Source organism: Diospyros lotus, chromosome 4 (assembly GCF_014633365.1).
Source record: "Diospyros lotus cultivar Yz01 chromosome 4, ASM1463336v1, whole genome shotgun sequence".
NCBI classification, from domain to species: Eukaryota; Viridiplantae; Streptophyta; class Magnoliopsida; order Ericales; family Ebenaceae; genus Diospyros; species Diospyros lotus.
This window is the reverse complement of record NC_068341.1, coordinates 1,344,822-1,365,305: the sequence shown is the minus strand read 5'-3', so window position 1 is coordinate 1,365,305 and position 20,484 is coordinate 1,344,822. Positions and strand designations below refer to the sequence as shown.

At 38.0% G+C, this 20,484-nt stretch overlaps 3 protein-coding genes across 3 annotated transcripts; 1 reads left to right on the top strand and 2 right to left on the bottom strand.

Annotated features, from left to right (window-relative positions):
* Positions 1 to 225: 225 nt before the first annotated feature.
* On the bottom strand, positions 226 to 609 carry LOC127799115 (glycine-rich protein 23). Its single transcript, XM_052332853.1, has one exon. It carries the CDS (start codon positions 607 to 609, stop codon positions 226 to 228), a length of 384 nt encoding a protein of 127 aa, XP_052188813.1.
* An 11,346-nt stretch (positions 610 to 11,955) lies between these two features.
* Positions 11,956 to 12,930, top strand: LOC127798716 (uncharacterized). The gene is made up of 3 exons (XM_052332269.1): positions 11,956 to 12,081; positions 12,361 to 12,495; positions 12,602 to 12,930. Exons 1-3 carry the CDS (start codon positions 11,974 to 11,976, stop codon positions 12,725 to 12,727), a joined length of 369 nt encoding a protein of 122 aa, XP_052188229.1. The 5' UTR covers positions 11,956 to 11,973; the 3' UTR covers positions 12,728 to 12,930.
* A 974-nt stretch (positions 12,931 to 13,904) lies between these two features.
* Positions 13,905 to 18,603, bottom strand: LOC127800697 (LRR receptor-like serine/threonine-protein kinase RGI1). The gene is made up of 2 exons (XM_052335461.1): positions 15,046 to 18,603; positions 13,905 to 14,745 (listed from the first exon to the last, which is right to left on the bottom strand). The coding sequence occupies exons 1-2, from the start codon at positions 18,014 to 18,016 to the stop codon at positions 14,195 to 14,197; spliced, it is 3,522 nt and encodes a 1,173-aa protein (XP_052191421.1). The 5' UTR covers positions 18,017 to 18,603; the 3' UTR covers positions 13,905 to 14,194.
* Between the last annotated feature and the right edge of the window lie 1,881 nt (positions 18,604 to 20,484).

Here is a 20,484-nt window from a genome sequence, read left to right as displayed (position 1 = left end):
GCCACACATTAATTAGGGTTTAGTCTTTCTGCTTGAATCAGAGAGTCGAGAAAGAAGGAGCATGCAATTCATCATATATAAAAGAGATGCAAAAATACAATAGATTGGAACATAACACAGACAACTTGACAAACCATAAGACCAAGATCGACGACATTGAAAGGATCATCCGAGCAACAAACAACACAAAATATAGTGAAATCAAGGGGGCATGCATGCACCCATCTAGGGAATAATTCCGCCAACTCCGCCGCCTGCGCCACCAACCCCACCGCCGACACCTCCAATGCCGCCACCCAGCCCGCCAACACCCCCCAGCCCACCAAGCCCTCCGAGCCCACTAGCACCGCCAAGCCCTCCCACGCCACCAACTCCCCCGATCCCACCCAGGGGAATCACCCCGCCGATCCCGGCAGCGCCGCCAACCCCGGCGAAGCCGAAGCCGCACTTCTTGTCCTTGACGCCCTTGCCCTCCGCTGGAGCCGGCGCCTTCGGCACGTGCACTGTATTGGTTTGCTGATGATCGACACTCCCCGGCACGTTCCTGGCCGAAGCATGGCCTAGTACTACTAGTACTGAAAGAAGAAAGATTACACGAAACTTTGCCATTTTTAGCTCTCTGTGTGCGTGTGAAAGAAAGTAAGTAGTTTGGGATGCATGCGGTGGTATTTATGGGCGGAGGGAAGTGGGGGGCGGTTGATGGTATGTATTAAAAGGGGCAGAGCCATTGGCATTGCAGTCTCGAGAACGGCATTTCCTGCCATTGATGGATCAGAGAGTTAGGTGAATCAAAAGATGTGATCATTTAAGTTACTGTAGGTAGTAATGCGGGTCACGGCCATCAACCCACCGAGGCCATGCCAATCAAACCGCAGCTGCATGCTCTTAATTTGCCTTTCCTTGTAAATATATATAATATATCAAAATGCTATTTTAATAATTATTTGCCTAGCAATGTACCAAATTCCAATGAAGCCCAAGTTATGTTCATTATTAATACTTCTCAAAATTTATTGGTATCTAAAATTGAGGTTATTTTTATGTAAATATCATATTCTGATATTCAAGAAATTAAGTCATGCCTAAGGTCTAAATTCAAAGAAAGCAGTCAAAAGTTTATCGGATCTAGAAAAAGAAATTCATAAAAATAAGTTATTAGTGTATGAAGTCATCGAATGACCAAAATCGAGAGATGATGAATTTATAATTTTATATTTTTATTTTCTTAACATTTAGTCTATTTAGCATATTTTAAGTCTTCTATTACTTGTTTACAATAATATTTTATATTTAGCATGTTTTAAGTCTTATAGTAATACTTATTTATAATAATATTTTATATATAAGACATTAGTGGCAAAGTTTAATAAATTATGTTTAAAAAAATAAAAATAAATTTTACATATTTTTATTTATTATTTATTATTATTTTTTTATATGTATTTATATGAATTTTATATGAAAGATAATGAAGAATTGGAGCAAATGGAATTGGAATTGGAATTGAAGTTGAAGGATAAATATAATATTTTAATCAAGAGCCCATACGTGCAATTGAAGTTGGAATTGAAGCCTGTGACGTCCATAATTGCAAGTGCAATTGGAAGCATGCATATTATAATATTATTTTTTAATTGGAGGCTCAATGAATATGCGTATACACATTTATTTATTGGATGGATTATGCTTATTTGTATAGAAGGTGATTTGCAGAATGATTTACAAGAGCTATTAAATAACTATATTATCCCTATGATAAATGATCTAAACCTAAAAGATTCAAGATCATCTCTCTCTCTCCCTATTGTAGACACCGTCGACTCCAACCCTCCGGCCACCCGCCTATCCCTTTCCAAACACCGTCGCCCCAGCCACCGGATCCTGGCTCGACCATCATCTCAGGCGATGTTAAAATCCTGGTTAAAGTTGGAGGAAGAATAGGAAAGCATACATGAAGCCAGCAGTAGCAGTTGTACTATAAAAATGGAATATGGAGAGGCCTCCATTAATGTTAAATAGCAACAAGTCTAAAGCTTGGGGTTGTAAACTGAGAATTTTAGGCAATTTGGAGTGACAAAATTAATTTATTTGGAGCGACAAAATTAATTTGGAGGGTTCTGGGTGCATGCTAGATACCATGTGGAGGAGGAAGTGGGAGTTCACACAACAAAGAAGTGTGGTTTGGCCGGGCTTCGATCGCCTTCTATTTCGTCAGTGGTCAAAATAAATTAGGGTAGAACAGCAAATAATACATCGTCAAATTGCTCGAGCTTCTCCCATTGCTTTCATTTTGTTCTATTTTCTCGTGATAAATTGCTACAACTCATATCTAATATATCGCGATTTAATCACCCTTATAAACCATTATGTAAACCATCTTCTATACAAATAGCATAATCCTTTATTGCATAGTCCATGGATACGAGGGTTGGTCGTACACTGCATATATATAATATATGACATTGGACAGATGATGAGACATGACGAGCAAAAGAAGCAGTGCATGCATGACAGATGTCTCTCTTCTCTTATCTTTCTTAGGTGTTTTCTTTTGTTTTTGATGAATTGCTAAACTCTTATTTCAGTACAAGAATAATCGAAGTTTTAATTCTGCAAGAATTGTGAGATCAAATTGATTTTTATTATTCTTCTATTCTTTCTCTATTTATGTATCTTCTATGTTTGTTGAAATTGTTGTTTTGATTGATTAATACAAAGGGTCGTTGTATAATTGTCAGAACAATATATCTCCAATTAAAAATCTAAATCCGTAATTGTTTAGATATTCTAATATTGGTGGCAAATAACATAATTGATTATAGATAGGTTTTCAATTTATGTTATGAAGATATATAATCTAGCTTAAATGAATCGAGCTTGTGTGTTCATTAGTTAGAATTGGTCATTTTTTCTAGTAATTAACATTGTTGGTAACTTAAACCTTAAGAGTTTGTTTAGGGTTGTTTATTAACAAAGAAAATAATTAATGAATTTGTCTTGATTATCAACAAAGTAAGGAGAGATAAGCTATTAGAGCTTATTAATAACTATAACCAATTTAGTGAAAGAATATAGAGTCTTATTTTTGCATTGATGATAAATTTCCCGAATCAATTCTAAGATTATACCTCGAACTAGATACTTGCTTAAATTGATTCTCCGATCCGTTAATTTATATTCTTGCAAATTGTTTATTTCTAAATTGTTTAAATCCAAAATTCAAAACCCCCCAATCGTTTTTTCTATTTATTTTAATTTTTCAAAGAAAAAAATCTAATCAATCCTTATGGATATATACGACATTGCTCATCACTATCTCAATTTACATTTTTAAGAGCAATAATTTATTATTTATTGAATTTAACACCCACCAAGAAACACTAATTTGAATAATCGAGATCGAGTAACCTCACCCGATAATCTCTTTCTATGCCTTTGAGAGACCTTATTGAAAATTAATGAGTCATTTTTTTAGAAGACTCTCGTGGGTCATTCAGACCCGAAAGTCTCTCTTAACCGCATGAGAGACGTTTCTAGAAGACTACAAACTCCTAGAGATTTGATCTCCACATATTACTCACGCAATATCGTGAAAAACAAAATCAATCATATCTTCGAGATATTCACCTACAAATTTGGGAGAGAACTCAAGATACCAGTCGAATATTGTGACTCTTACTTCACTTGCCAGTCTTGTAGCATCTCAAAAATTTGGAGACAAGTAAAAAAAAAATTAATTTGGATGTTTGTGGATATTTTAGAATATTTAGAAATTTTTGAGAAATATTCATTTATGATATTTTAAAGAAATAAGAAATTAAGGTGATTAATTAAATTAATTGAAAGTATTAATGAAAATAATAAAATAAAATAACATATAGTGGCAAAAATAATAATAATGGAAATAATAATAATAATAATAATAATAAAAGAGATAATCAAATCAAATTAAATTAAACTAATTAATATATATATATATATATATGTTTGTGTGTGCTGTGCGTGGCGCATCCATAGCCATATAATTTTGTGGCTTAAAAGCCACTTAGGTGATATATAAATAGGACAAATCTTGGGCAGCAAGCATTGGAGGAAATTTAAGGCTATTCCAGTGGCATTTCGGCCACTTTTGCTCCACAACATATGAGGGAATTGAGAGGAATTAATGGGAGAAGAAAAAGGGCGCGAGCAGCCAGTGAAAACGGAAGAAAAGTGAGGAAAAATTAAGGAATTTTATGGATTAATTGGTGATTAAAATATCCAGGTAAGTGGGTAAAATTATTATAAGTATTATACGTTTAAATCATAGATTTTATACGGTTAGATTTGATTAAAATAGGTCGTAAACTTATTATTTTATGTTAAACGTTTTACTTCGCAGCGGGAGTATGAGAGAAGCTACGATCGGTTGTCTACAGGCAAGCTCTTAACCCTCTCATCACGTTATTTATTTCCCGTGAAAGTTTTCGAGATTTCTTATACTCTAAACCCTCCCTCACCTTGACTCGGTTCTACGCATAAATAATAATAATCCGCGTAGTAACCACTTTATGGCTTTTATTTTATTAATGAGTTTATTGTTAATGGAATGAGCTAAGCAATGACGTCATGGTGTCTTTCATTTCAACCGTCACGGAGCTTCGTATCGCTCCGCTTTCCTTGGGAATGATGTTGTACCCGTTGGGTTAGGTTCTTAGAAAAGTTGTTTATGGTTTAATGGGGTTTTATTAATAATTTATTATGTATGTTGAGATGGCTTTATGTGAATTAAAAGGAATGAGAATGGTAATGTGATGATATGTGAATATGTACATGAAGGATTATGAGTTATGGAGAAATGTTATGTAAAGTTAAGCTGGAAAGATATAAAGTCAATAGTGTCAATAAGTGTGTCTAAGGGTATGGGTGCAAAGCCACTGACTGTTGATCGTGGGTCATGGCAGTTGATGGCTGGATGTATGGGCGCCAGTCATCGGTTGTTACGATAAGCGCTAGACGGCCAGAAGAGCTGGTACTCCAGATTCCCGCCTTGGTTTGTGCATTTCATGATGTGTGTGCTACAAAGGGCTGGGTTGCATTCACGTGGGGACATGCTTTGTGTGTGATGGGATGTATGAACATTTGCATGACCCGGTTGGTCCAAGAGCCAATTTGGGTATCCTAGATGAGCATATGCATTTAGAACATGTCGCATGTGTGAATTCTTATGTGTGGGCGTAGCAGGGCTTGATGCTTGGTTTATGGGGGCCTTGTCATCACGTTTATGCTACGGAAGCCCTTGCATTTCTTATGTGTTGCATTGCATGGTTCTAATGTTACTGTTATTCTGGACGGGAGTACCGTGCCAGGTGTCGGGAGTACCGACTCATGTGAGCTTCGGCTCGGCTTAGATATTAGCTCGGGGTTGGCCCGAGGGAAGATCAAGATCGCAGAAGTATATGATTATGTGATGTATGACATGATAAACACACGAGAATATGATGGGAATCAGGAAAAGTATGTAACAAGTATCAGGAAAAGACAAATGTTGAATGTCAGGAAAAGCCGACCATATCAGGAAAATGCTGGTCTAAGAGAATGATGATATGGTAGCCTATGTTAGGCTACAACAGGTTTGTATGTGGGACCCGGGTGCTAATGTTTGACTTATGTGGGCCCTTGGTTCCTTATGTGCAGTTAATTTTATGTTATGCATGTAGAAGTAAGGTACATGTGGATCATGGCATGGTGTGGTTGCATTGACATGGGTTGTATGGGGTGTCATGGGAAGAGTCATATCCTAAACCCATAACCTTTCTTTCTAGAGCTTGATGAGTCTCGCGACTCATGTTGTTTTACATCATTCCAGGTACGTTCATCGGGATTTGGGTCCAGGCCGTCAAGTCATGGTAGCAAGTGCAGAGCTCTCCCAAAACTAGATCCTGGGTGTCATCGTGTCTTAAAAGGTTAATGTTTATGTTTTCAGAGTTTGTCGCATGTTATGTAAGCCCAGGTGGGCCCAGGTGATGAATGGTTTGTAAAGATTATGATGAGATGTTATAATAAAGAAAAATTATGATTTCAAAAAGGGTTATGTGTGTGTTGTAGGTGCGTCATTGTTCGATATCATTTTTATAATGACCCTCTCACGGATCCTCTATCCGCGGTAGGGGCTCCGGGAGGCGGGCCGTTACAAGTCTCCTCTCCTTTTATAAATAGAAGATTCATCCTTTAATAAATGTACGTTCAGAATTCTATAGAGATTAGAACTCTATTGCTTTTATGCTTTCTATACTTAGTCATGAGACTAACTTAAGCATCTTGGAGGGTACAATTTATTTTTTTACAAGTCTTTTAAAAATTACATTTAAGACACTTTTTTGCTGTAAATAAATTTATTATTGTATTCTAACAACAACAATAATGATGATTTTGATTTTATTGCCGGTAATTATTGTAATTAGTTACAAATACCATTATCATACATTATATTTTGTGTTAATATATTATATTTTATGTTATATTAATATAAATATATAACATATTAGTACATAGGTGTTATTAAAAGTGTCACAAGTGAATAATGAATGAATAAAAGTGTCAAAGTAATTAATTCTTTTTATGTTATCCTTAGAGTTATAATTTTTCAAAGAAAAATGATAAAATAAATCTACACTACCTGCATTAGGATTTGGGACATATAATAATTAATTTTCCTTCTTTTTATTTTCTTTCATTAAAACTTATAACTTATTAATGCACAAGCGTTAAAATTCCAAAAGTGCCCTCTTGGGCACGTGATGCATTGAATGATGGTCTAACAAAGTCTCCAACTTTAAAAAGTAGCATTACAAAAGTATAAAACTAATTGAAAGGGCACTTTTGACATTCTATATACTAAATTTAAATTTTAAAATTAATTAAGATTCCAACAGAATCAGAATTCTACTTTTATAATTTTAATATTTCAATAGAATTAAAAATTTAATTATTTCATTTGAATTTATCCTTAAAAATATTATAATTAAAATAAATATTAACTAAAGATAAAATAAAAAAAAAACACCATAAAGATAAAGTAAAAAATAACCTCTTAGGCAAGGTAATTAAAATCGATATTTTAAGTGGGATCGAAAAAGAGTTCATAAAATCGGATCGTAAAATTAAATCGTAAAATCGTAAAATTTTAGAAATAATTAAAAATATCCTTTAATTTTTATAAATATATGTTTATAATAACATAATTTTATAAAAAATAAATTAATATCATTTAATAACCTGATTATTCCTTATTATAACTCAAAAGATGATGTTTTCAAAATATAACTCAAAACTAACATATTAGTATAGACAATTTAGAGGCAAAATATAACTTAGAAATATTTAGAGGATGATTCCAATATTCTCCATTAGATTTAAGTTGTAATTTAATTTATACTTGAAAGGTAAAATTGTTTAGGAGTTTTTGAAACGTAAAATCGTAAAATTGTACATTTAAAATCAGGATTTTATAGAATTTTACCCCAAATAAAATTTTACGTGGAATTTCAATCGTTTGGGGGTCTCCGAAACATAAAATCATAAAATCGTATGAGTAAAATCGGAATTTTAACAACAATACTCTTAGAAATAACGTAAATAGTCCATCGCACACATTTGGGAGTTTAGGATACCATCATGTCATGGGTTCGATTCTATTTTCATACAAGAATATATAATTGATTGTGTCTATTCAAATGACTAACTCCTAAATTTTGACTTATGAGGGATCTGTCTATTCACTTGAAGTGAAATAAGTCTAGTTTGAAGATTAATTGTGATTGACGGATCACTCGAATTTTTTATATTATAAAAAAAATAAAAAATAAAAAAATCTAATAAGCATTATAAATAAAATGAGGTCATTAAATAGGTTGGGTTCAAGAATTTATTTTTTTTCTTAATAACTCAACCAACTTTGGCGATGGTATTTTAATTTAATTATTATAAATTTGTTGAGATTTCTAAACAATCTATTAAATTTTTAAAATGTTGTTTCAACGCTTATTTGTGATATTATTGTGATACTTGTATTTAATATATTATATTCTGCATCATAGTAATATACAAATATCACAAATAAATATCCAAATAATATTTCCCTATTCATTAGCAACGGATTATGCAAAACTGTAATTATAAAACTTGACTTGGCACTATCTAAAATTACAATAATACCGCTATACGCTAGTGGCCATGCTCGCCATGTGAATTGTCCAAGAGACTGACATGTGACAAGTCAACAATCCGGTGCGGAGTCCGAAAGATTCGAGTCGAATCGCAAGACCCATTTCATCTTGATCGAGGTCCTCATTAGGTATAAAAAGCTCTCTACCTCTTACATTTATTACAACTTGCATTTACTCTACTGATTTGAGAGTTGGAGTCCGTCCCGGAGGACCCTAGCCCCGCCACTTCATTGTCTTGTAAGTTCTATCAGCGAGATCCGACATCACCAAATCTGAGGTTCTATTCCCGAGATTCATTCACGGAGATGACACGTGGTGGTCGGTCCCAAAAACCATCATCAAAATCGTATGAACCCGTTGTCAAAATATCATTAATGTGTAAAAATGCAGTTGACTGGTGATACAACTTAAGTTGCACGAAAATGAAAAATAGATATGATAAAGAAATTGAAATAGAGAAATAATATATTTTTTTAAAATACGAAATGGAAAAATGAGAAAACACGTAAATAAAGAGAACAATAAATCTATTTGGATAAAATTTATCCAAATAAAATTGTCTTTTTTGATCATTTTAATTATTGATTTTAGGATAATTATGTCATTTATCATTTTATTTACCAATAATACCCTTTTCAGTGACAACTTTTAAATTTTTTATAAGGTTAAAATTATCTTTTTATTTTGTTAAATATTCTTAAAATATTATAAAACAAGCATTAAATGATTTTCTATCTAAACAATTCTAACCATTTAACAAAGTCCTAAAAAGAAATATATTGACATTATTATAAATATAATTTTTAATATAAAAAAATTATTCAATTAAATATAAACATAAATCCTATCATCCATTAAACCAAAACATAAACATGAATTATTTCTATCCGTGTCGCTAGGACAATAAAAAATGTGGTCGTGGAACAGAAACACATTTTTAAATCAAAATAAATTTTTAATATTTTTTAATATTGTTAAAATAGTCTTAAAACATTTTTAAAATTAAAAAATACTTGAAAACGTGTTTTTGGTATTTGTTGGGAAATCGAGATTGAATACTGTTATATGCGATCTCCGGAAATCAATTGACGGGCTGGGCCCGGCCCAGCAGAACGACCCGAATCACCTAAGGCCCAGCAGAGCGGCCCGAACTCCCCAGAAGCCCGCCAGACCCGAAGACCGAAAGCCATCAGTGCGGAGCCCCATTCCTTCAGGACTAGAAGCCAGATCGCTGATGCGAGCGAGCTCGCTTTAAGCGAGCTCGCTCAGACGAACTCCAAACATCACGACCTCAGCTCGCCGAGAGATATGCCCAGATCAGACGGCTGGAAGATCGCGAGATAATCGGAAGCGATAGACACTTACCTATCGGAAGCAATTCGAATCCCTGAAGACAAGGGATCTATCCCTGACAATCCGAAACCAATAAGGAAAGTGCCATCAACGGAATAGACTTCCTCCGTACTTAGGACTAATTCGCATTGTAAGCTACCCTACTCTATATATAGAAGAGGGGACGCCATTGTAAAGGAGAGATCATCAGAAAATACATACTGTTACTCTGCTAGAATAACCAGAGAACGGTCGTGGACTAGGCATCATTCTGGCCGAACCACGTAAAAGTCCTGTGTGTGTTTCTTATCTGCTTCAGTCTTCCATTCCTTGTCTTTTTGTACCCGTTATCACGTTGTGGGCTCTCGAACTCCGGTTGATCGTTTCCGTACGTCAACAAATACATTTTTAAAACGTGTTTTTGACTAAATCTTACTTTTCTTTACATTACAAAGACACAACAACATTGATAGAACATTTGGGTTTATTTAACTTTTATTGAGGCCAGGCCGCCATGGATGGAACAAAGAGGCTTCATCGCATATATATATATATATATATAGCGATCGAACGCTTTCAGATAAAGAAACTATATACAATATTAAACTAAAACTTCCTCATCCCCTTCAGAGGCCTTGGCAGGCGGATGGGGGTGGCCTACGCCAGGGCTGCTGCCGGGAGTGGTCGGTCGAAAGGCTTTCACTTCGTGGAATTGGTCACCGACGACACTGGTAGCAGCGTTGGGAGACTCTGCTTTGCCTCCCGATTGCTTAGCATCATCGTCGGAGAGCCACCCGCTTTGCTCGCCGGACCTTATTCCATGAGCTACAGCAAATATTGCTAAAAGAAGAGCGAGAGTGAAAAGTATAAGCTGCTTTGGTGCCATGGTTGAAGATCGAAGAGAGGACCACGTACTGAACTTCCGACGTAGCTAGCTAGGGTTGATTGGTGCAAAGAGTGAGAGCGATATATATAGACATCTGACTCTTTGGTCGAGAAAGCCAACTTTTATAACGTCTCTTCAAAAACAATTTTTTATGTATTTACGTGTTATCTCGTAATGTCGGTTATGTTGAGACAATATATAACGTAATGCATGAACCTAATTATATTAGAACACCAAAAGTATTAAGGTACATTGCAACACATTCATGAACATTGCAAAGTATTCAATATTCAAACAAATCCAACAATAATGTATCGATCATTATGAAATTTGTAATAAATTTGGGTTATATGAACCCGAGTCGGTCCATTCATAAAGGGCTCCGAATCATAATTCACATTCGGATTTAGATCTACAACCACTATATTGTTACGAATATTATACTTGAAATTTATTAAATAAACTAAACTTGAATAACATTTATATGTACTGAATTAAAAATAATTAGTAAATTAAATAAAAATCTTGCTTCGATACTTAATAGTGACAATTTTAGTGATATAATTAGTGTATTGATGTATTTTGAAAACTATGTAAGTTTAATTTTGCTTTATCATTTGGGGAATTAAGTTATTAATATTTGTGAATTAGAGAGATCTCCCAATTAATTAATCTCCAGCCTTTGATAATAAAAAACAATATATATATAAATATAGATCTATATGTATATAAAGCTTTGATAATCTCTCTTTACAATTTATAAGATGACTTAATAAAAATAAAATATATATATTTATATATAAACATAAAGAGAAGAACCATAATATAAAAGTAAAGCCAAGCCTAATATTTAAGCCCAAGCCCAAGCCCAAGACCAAGCTCCTCTATTTAACCCATTAAAAATTTTAAGTTTTAGTTCTAAGCCCAATTCTGACTCTAAAGCCTAAAGGAATATTATAAGTTCGTATTTCTTTGAAAAAGATAATATATTTTTAATACCACTGAAATAATTGTCGGGGTCTAATCATATTTATTCTATTATATAAGCAAATAATTCATTTTAGTATTTGAAACTTTACTAATAAAGTGATTTTTTAAAGAATATATTCACTTTTAATCCAAACTGCACTTATTTTTTGGTATTTCGAGACATGAAATATTTTAAAACTAAATCAAACTGTAAAAAATAAGTCTGACCCGAATTAGAAATAGTCAATTTAATTTTCAAAATACATATTTAATAAATAAAAATTAAACTAAACTGTAATTGAATATATTTGGGCGAATTAAGGACCATTTATGAGCCTAATTTTTAGCAAAACAAGGGGATTTAAAGCAAAGAGAGATTAAGAAGCAATAGACCCGGATCGTTAGAGGAGAAGCAGTCAGTCTCCTTGAATGAATGACACGTGGCTGTGGATGTGGCTGTGATCTCTGTTTAAGAATTTAACCACCCATGACCCAACATTAAGCCCACGGAATATTAATTAATTTAATTTGTTCCCCTGAGAACAAGAGGAAGCAAATTAATTGAACACACAGCAAGATATGGCAAATTTGAAGATTGCAGCAAGATTTTCCGATTACGTATTGGGAAGAGCCGGCGGTGGTCGGAGTCCTAGGCTTTTTGTCACCTCTACCAGAGCTCTGCAAAAGGTTACTTCTTTCCAACTCTCTCAAGATCTCAAACAATACTTCGTGTGTATTAGGAGACTTTGCCTTCCCCCCACCAGTTAGTTGGGTTTGATGCCATTCCTAAGTTTTACCCTTAAACCTAATTAATTTGAGCCCCTTTGATTGAGCTTTCTCAACTAAATTTCATCTAAACCCTAACCCATTTGAGCCTGAGTCATCAAATGAGTTGGGTTGCAGACTTGCTGGTGAAATGTTTCCTAATGTTTGTGAACTTCATGCAATTGATGACTTGTTTGACAGGGGAAGTCTGATAAAGAGTCGGCGGTAGAATGTGAGAAGATAACTGAAGCTGCAGAGGCAGTTAAAGAGGGGGCCAAGGAAGTGAGGAGGACAAGTGAGTTGATTAGAGACACTGCCAGTACTGCTACTCAAAGTGTACGATTTTATATCATTTTAGGGACAGTAATGCAGCTTAATTTAATTCGTTCTTGTTAAGTAGTAAGTACTAGTGACTAATGGAATCTTAAACGGAGCTGATCAGGTGATTAAGATGACGAAAGAGGTGAGTGAGAAGGCATCCGAGACTGCAGAAAACATCACAGATTCAGCAGTGGGTTTGGTTAAGGCGGCTTCTGAAAAGATCAAGGACTCCGTGGGTGGCAAGTAATTGAGAATATGACACGTGCATGCGGCTCATTACAAATGAATGGTTAGTCTCCAAGAGTGCTAAAAAGCCACTCATGTACTTGGATTTAAATTTGACACCTTTACCCTGATAAGGATGTGCACCCATTTTCCTTTCTCCGATGTATTGCAAGAGGGGGATAAAAGTTTCTTAATCTGTCTCTGGCCAAAGGAAGAAACATACTGAATTTGTTAATCTTTCTCCTAAATTCATTTATCACCAATCGATGCATCATAGCAACAAGGTTCTAGACAACAAAGTACAATGTTTTTAATGATATTTGTCACTGACTAAAAGCCTAAAAACTAAATGATTGGATAGCATTTTGGAGAGCTACATTGTTTCAGCATTACCATCCAATGAAGAGTCCTTTCTGAACTATTTGGCGCTGCACAAAGTTAAAAGCAAGGGCAATAGGCCTCTGTTGCTCTGCATGTACATACTGACATTAATGACTGATAATAGAACACTTGAGGTCACCAAAGCACAATAATGGCGCCCTTTTCACTGTCCCTTTCCACCAAGAAAAGCTCAAAGCTCTGGCCCTGAAAGAGGTAGCGAGCAAAGCAGTCTGATATGTCTTGGAAAGGAACGCTGCGCCTTTCAAATGAGAGAATCAATTCTTTTGACTCTATTCACTTGGGTGCTCATATTTCAATACTCAAAATATAAGTTAAAATATAAATAATAAATTTAAGGGTGTAAATATCGTGGGTTTAATTCATTTTTTTTACCCAAATGGGGGGAGGGGCAGCAGTGTGGGGTGCCATTGTCGATTGAGGTGCAGAGGTCAAATCATCACATGATCTTTCAGACTTAGCCATCTGATGCATGCACTTGCTTTTTTGTGAGAACAGCTGATCAGAGATTCTTATCTATCCCCAGCCACAAGTTTGCTCTCTCCATTGAATGGATGCTGCTGTTTTCCACAAAAAGGATTCAATGATAGTCTGTCTTGTATTTCCCTTTTCCTTCTTTTGATACGATGTAGATAGACACTATGGACACAGTACAGTAATTGTGAAATTTAGTGGCTTTTTAACCTAAGTGACGTGTAAATGTAAGACTTATTACTAAATAATTTAATGGGTGTGAGAATCTGTTGATGAGTTTTTCAAACTTTATTCTATGAAACGTATGATATATTCTTGTGATGAACTGCTGATAGGTAAAACTAGTACAAAGTTATATATTGAACATTCTTACGTATTAGAAACATTGTTTGGTGTCTGGCAGGCAGATAGAAAGACAGACAGACAGATAGTGCAAAAGCCATAGTTGTATATGCTGGCTTTCATTTGCATTTCTCCACATCCGTGGCAACAAATATCAACTGTCCCCTTCTTTACATGATGATCAAACTCAAAACAAAGAAATCTCCAACTGAATAGACTAATAAAATTGCAAACTCCTTCAAATTAATGCCCTTTTAGCTGCTATATTGCATCACTACTTGAACCCCCCCACCTTGGCATTGGAGGATGATGATGAGTAGAGCAATGAGGAGGCAGAGAAGCTTGTGTTGTTGCTCTTTGGGTACAGATTATGCATGATTGCCTGTGCTACTGATGAGGAGGAGGATGTTGCTGGAACCCCAATGTTAGAGCTGCTCTTATTACTTTCTTGGGCGTCCACAGCGGTGGCTGGGGAGCCCTTCAGGAGCATGTCAACCTTTGCATACTCCTCTCTTTCGTGTTTGATTTCTTTCAGCATCGCCGCCACATCTTTCATCGTGGGCCTTTCATCCGGGCACGAATTCACGCACAGTAGGGCAATGCCTAGCGCCTGCATCATCTCCTCAATCTCTGGCTCTGGCCGGGACAGTAAGCTTGGATCAAGAACTTCTATTCCCCCCCTCTTCTGCCTCACCCAATCAGCCACATGGAGGCCATCCGGTATTGTTGGATCAATCGGCTGCTTCCCCGTCAACACCTCCAATACAACTACGCCGTAGCTATACACGTCGCTCTTTTCTGTGATCTTCATCATGTAGCCATACTCTGAAGGGCATAGTAGCCAAAATTAGTAACTAGATTGCTAGGTTGGGTATAATTTGTGTTCCTAAGATCCTTCTTGGGACAACAATTTGAATAATATCATTGGAAATCACTTGCCAAGGTTGTGTAAACAGAGTGAAGGGTGTGAGGACATTGTTTCAATCAAATCTTAAAAACATTCTGTTCATGCAAACATTTCAACAACAGATGATGTTCAAATTCGCATTTGGGTAGGTTAAAATGGAAGATATTTAATGCAAGCTACACAACTTGTGTGTAAAAATGGGGAGATGGAAAATTTACCAGGAGCAATATACCCGTAGGAGCCTGCAACTGTGTTGGAGGAGCGAGCAATATCAGCATCATCGACGAGCTTAGCTAGGCCAAAGTCTGCGATGTAAGGCTCGAATTCAAGACCAATGAGGATATTGTTGGCCTTGATGTCCCTATGAACAATGGGAGGGACACAGTCATGGTGTAGATACGCGAGGCCTTGCGCTGCCCCGAGCAGAATTTGGTATCTCAGTTCCCACTCCAGAGGGCTTCCATTTCTCTCATGTAGGAGACTACCTAAGCTGCCATTAGGCATATAATCATACATGAGAAGTCGCATGTTTCGATTCCAACAACAGCCCAGGAATCTAACAATGTTCTTGTGGCGAATCGAACCAAGAGTTTTCACCTCTGCCGAGAATGAATCGCGAACTGCACACTTTTCATCGTTGCAACCGTTGGCTGTAGCCATGGTCAGTGGCCAAAGTTTCTTGACTGCAATAACCTCGCCGTTGTCCATGTCAGCGCGATAAACAACCCCAGAACAGCCTTTCCCAATTACATTAGAATCAACTAGACATCTCAACACTTGCTCTACAGAGAAATTCAGCTTCTGGAATGGGGTGAAGTGCCAGGGCCATGGCTCTCCCATCTCCGACTCATCGTCCCCTCTAATAGTCCTCCGTGCTCGAATCACTGCAACTAATCCCATAACCACCATTGCAATTGTCAAAGTGATCAGCAATGCAAGTGCTAGCTTAAGCCTCCTCGATCTCTTAATGCCATTTCCACCTTTTCCCACTCCTGTCCCCGCAACATCGCTTATGAAGCATGAATCCCCACCAACAGAGCATAAACCTTGGTTTCCAGCCAAATCACTGCTTGGTAACTGGCGGAAGAGCTTGTTGTCGGGCAGATAACCGGTGAAATTGTTGTTGGAGATGTTGAGCGATACAAGATTAACCAGCCCAGCTAGGGCACTCAAATTCCCCTCAAGCTTATTGTGTGAAAGATCTAGTATCGAAAGCTTCTCGAGTGCAGATATCTGAGTAGGGATTGGCCCAGTAAGTCCATTGCAGCTGAGGTTTAGAGCAATTTCAAGGGCCTCTATCCTACATAGCTCGACCGGGATATTGCCTGTGAGTCCATTGCTGCTAAGATCAAGCAACTGGAGGCTCGAACAGCGTCCAATCGATGGAGGTATCGATCCAATGAACGAATTCTTGCCCAGGATCAGCTTGATCAATGAAACAAGACGGCCAAAACTTGCAGGAATTGGACCCGAGAATTGGTTGCTCGAAACATCCAAAACTTGGAGGTCAGACAGTGATGACAACGAACTAGGCAGGGGACCTTTTAGTGTGTTATTGCTCAGGTCTACCATTTGCAACTCCGTGCAACTCCCAATCTCATCCGGCACTGCCCCCAAAAGCCGATTTCCAGACAAATCAAGGAAGTTTAAGCTCTTTAAGCCCCCAATTTCTTTCGGAATCTGACCCGCAATACGGTTGTTTCCAATCCTGAGCCTCACAAGAGAGCTACAGTTTCCAATCTCTTCTGGTATTGTTCCAGAAATATCATTGTCAATCAGCAGAAGCTTCGTGAGGTTTCTTAGCTGAAACAATCCAGGAGGGATGCTTCCAGTGAGCGAATTGTGCGACAAATCCAAGGCCTGGAGGCTGCTACAACTGGCCAAACTTGAAGGTATGCTTCCTTCAAGCTGGTTTTGCCAGGCGAAGAACACTAGAAGATTTGACAACATCCCGATTTCAGGCGGGATCAAGCCCGAGATCTGGTTGGTATCGAGTTGAAGCTGCAATAGATTTGTGGCATTTGCGAGAACCCAAGGGATTGAACCAGAGACATTGTTGTTACTAAGCATAAGCTCTTCAAGCTCTATAAGCCCACCAAAAGATTCAGGAATCAACCCAGATAATGAATTCAAAGAAAGATCAATCATTGTCAAGCTAGTGCAGTTGCCAATCTCATCGGGAATGATCCCAACAAGATTGTTCTGCCATAGCAGCAATTTTTCGAGCTTCCGGAGCTTTCCGAGCTCCCTTGGAATCGAACCGGAGAGGCTATTTTCGTATAAATACAAGTTCACCAGCTCCGAACAGTTACCTAATTCAGCCGGAATCTCACCGGACAACATTGAGGTGTAAATGGACAAAGTCTGAAGCTTGCCGAGCCGGCCGAATTCAGCGGGAATCGGGCCGGAAATCTTGGTGTCCGCCAGGCCAAGAACCGTCAAGTTGCCGCAGTTTCCGAGATCGTCGGGAAGTTTCCCGGCGATGTCATTGTTGCCTCCGGCGCGGAGGACTTCCAATCTCGATAACTGGCCCAAGTCCGGCGGAATGGCGCCGCCGAGCCGGTTGTCGAAGAGAAGAAGATTCTTGAGGCTGCCGCATTGGCCGAGCTCGGCCGGTATTTTCCCCGTTAACTGGTTGGAATTCAAGATCAAGTCTTCAACCTTTTTCAGCTCGCCGATGCTGGGCGGAATGGTGCCAACGAGGCTGTTTGAGCTGAGGTCAATGACTGTCAGTTCGCTACTTCCGCCGATGTCGTCGGGGATGGTTCCGGTGAGATTGGCGCCGGAAATGACGAGCTTCCGGAGATGTGGAAACGAAGCAGAGAGATTGGACGGCAATGGAAGCTGAAGGGGAATGGAATGGATGTTGATTTCGGAGACGAAGCCTTGGACATTGCACGTGATGCATGTCCAGTTGCATGGGTTGGGGTCGAGAACGTTCCAGTCCGGGAAAGAAGACAAAGAAGGCGAGGTGTGGAGCCATGAGAGGAGCGCGGAAGCTTCCTGGTGGTTGGCGGCGGCGGCGGCGAGGAAAAGGGTAGAGAGGAGGGTGGCGGCGGTGAAGGAGATGAGGAGAAAGTGGTTGGAAATGGGGAAGAAGTAGTAGGAGTGGTAGGATTGTTGCCTCGAACTGGGCATCGACATTTGCCTCAATTTCCAAAACTTTCTTCTCGGGTTTGCATCATGCATATGGGTTTTGCTGCTGTTTCTAACTTGGTCTCTGGGTTTGCTTGCTTGCTTTGGACTCAATTTTTTCTTGCAATTAAGAAAGCTGAGAAAGAGACGAGATTGCAGACAAAAGTAAGATAAAGAAATGGGGCCAAATTAAGGAAGGAATACATAGAAATCATCGCCGGCTAGCTGTTCCTGCTGCCACACCACCACCACCACCACCACCATCACCACCGCCATCCACCCACCATCACCACTACCAACTAGGATACCTCTCTCTCTCTCTCTCTCTCTCTCTATCTAGGGTTGCGGAATCAGGGGGATGGATTATTATATATGAAAAGATCAGGAATTGGATCACGCGCACGGAGGGAAGCAAACACAGCTGTCTATGAAATGAAAACGGGTTTATATACACATAAATAGGGGGGAATCCGTTGTTTATAAATAATATTGTTTGATTGGAGCTTGTTTTTCTGAAACTTGTTTATAATTAGGAAGAAGCAGAAGAAGAAGAAGAAGAAGAAGAGATGGATCACGGAGGGAAATATGTGGGAGCAGTTAAGCTCCAGCCCCAAGTCAGTGGTGCTTTCTCTTCTTTTAAATATATATTTAAATGAATGAAGCGATCGAACCCACCGAACCCAAACACGAACTCTCTCTATCCATCTATCTATCTATCTCTGGCACGCCATGGAGATGCCACATCAAGCTCTGTGGAGTGGACCCTTCTGTCATCCTGCTGCTACGTACCCTTTCTGCTTTTTAATTTAGTATTCGTGGAATCACAGGATTCCCAATTTACTGATGTCTGGTTCTACACCTATTCACTGGACTGGACTCCTAAATACTATTATTTTGCATGAATATTTATACCATCTTGAAGCTACGACGTCCAAAGAGTACTAGTAGAAACATAGATTGCTTGTCTCGGAAGCCTGCTGCTACATGCAGTAGTACCTTGCGCATGAGAGCAGATACCTTATCTTCTTAATTAGTTAACTTGAGCATGGCATTGGCATGGGCACGCACGTATCACGTGAGCTCGTGCTTAGGGCATCCTTTAATCAAATTAAAAAAAAAAAAAAAGTCTTTTCTTGATTACATTATTAAAGCATTAGGAATTTGGACTTTAGGGTGGAATTAATCACTTAATTACATGAATTGGTGTGTCTAGCTAGATAGCTAGCTACCTCCCATTCATCACAAAAATTGATGTGGTTAAGACTTGAACTGAACTGAGATTTCTTGCTTACTTGATGATGTCAATTGGGGGGAGATGGGTTGATCCCACGGCTAGAAAGCTCTATCCCACGGGTAGGACCCTCTAAATGGTGGGGCAACCCTAATTAACATGAAAAGATGGGGCAAGAAAGAAGAAGAAAGGGTCAGAGAGAAGAGGATAGACAGGCCCCCACCCCTACCACACACCTTCATTCTCCAAATTGCCCATAAACTAAAAAAACTATATATATATATATATAATGTGAGGATTTTGGAGGTAAGCAGAGTGAGTGGGAGCTAGCTTTTGACAACAGAGTCCTGATTTTAGGGCACTGTCACGTGACAACCGGAATCCTAACTTTCTTCCCACTAATTGCCCCCTTTCCATTTTAATATTGGATTTTGTGGGCTTCTCTTCTTTATTCTAATATTATTTAATACTAAAGCTAAGTGTGTCTATCTTTACCATCGATTCCATGTCATGTCCGACCTTATGCTCACTTGAATTTCCAATTTCAAATTTATTTAATTGAGAGAGAGAGAGAGAGAGAGTTGTTATAGAATCTAATTTGTGTCACCAATAATTATATATATATATATATTTAAAAAATAATTATTAATTTAGATATAATGCGGCGGGTTCGGGTTCGGGTTCGGGCTCTGGTTTGGGTTCTGGGGTAGATAAGAGTCCAAAAGAAAAAGAAAAGGCAAGCGGCGGGCGCGGCCCAGAGACAGAGTCGCCCCTAAAATGAGGAGGCTGCCTTTGGGAACTGCCCCAATGGAATCTATCCACGTTTTGGCTGCCGTCACCTTAACCAAACCCATCCCCACACCTCTCCCTTCATCATCTTTCAAATTGTTCATATTATATTAATTTACTATAAATAATAATAATAATACAATCCCAACTCCGATTTCTAGGAATATTATTTGTGTGTGTTTAGGGGACCCCTACATACAATGGGACCAGACCACACCACACCAGCCCTCCCCTCACTTCTTCCATCCCTTTTTATATGCATAATATACTGACATTAAACACAGGAATCCAACTTTGAGGGCAATGGGGTCTCTTATTTCAATGCCCATAAGGCTCCAAACACATTTTTCTTTTTTTGGGTTCTGATTACGTGGCATTATTCTTGCAAAAACCCAAGTCAAATCCATTAATTAATGACAATTTTAATGAGGGTTCATGTGCCAGTTGGGCAGAATTCAAACAACACCCAATCAATCAGCTAAGCCTTTCTTTTGTTCTATTG

Coding starts and splice junctions, on each gene's coding strand:
- LOC127800697 (XM_052335461.1), bottom strand. CDS start 18,016: ATGCATGATGCAAACCCGAGAAGAAAGTTTTGGAAATTGAGGCAAATG. Junction 14,746..15,045: donor CTACGGGTATATTGCTCCTG/GTAAATTTTCCA, acceptor TATGCCCTTCAG/AGTATGGCTACATGATGAAG.
- LOC127799115 (XM_052332853.1), bottom strand. CDS start 609: ATGGCAAAGTTTCGTGTAATCTTTCTTCTTTCAGTACTAGTAGTACTA.
- LOC127798716 (XM_052332269.1), top strand. CDS start 11,974: ATGGCAAATTTGAAGATTGCAGCAAGATTTTCCGATTACGTATTGGGA. Junction 12,082..12,360: donor CTACCAGAGCTCTGCAAAAG/GTTACTTCTTTC, acceptor CTTGTTTGACAG/GGGAAGTCTGATAAAGAGTC. Junction 12,496..12,601: donor CCAGTACTGCTACTCAAAGT/GTACGATTTTAT, acceptor GGAGCTGATCAG/GTGATTAAGATGACGAAAGA.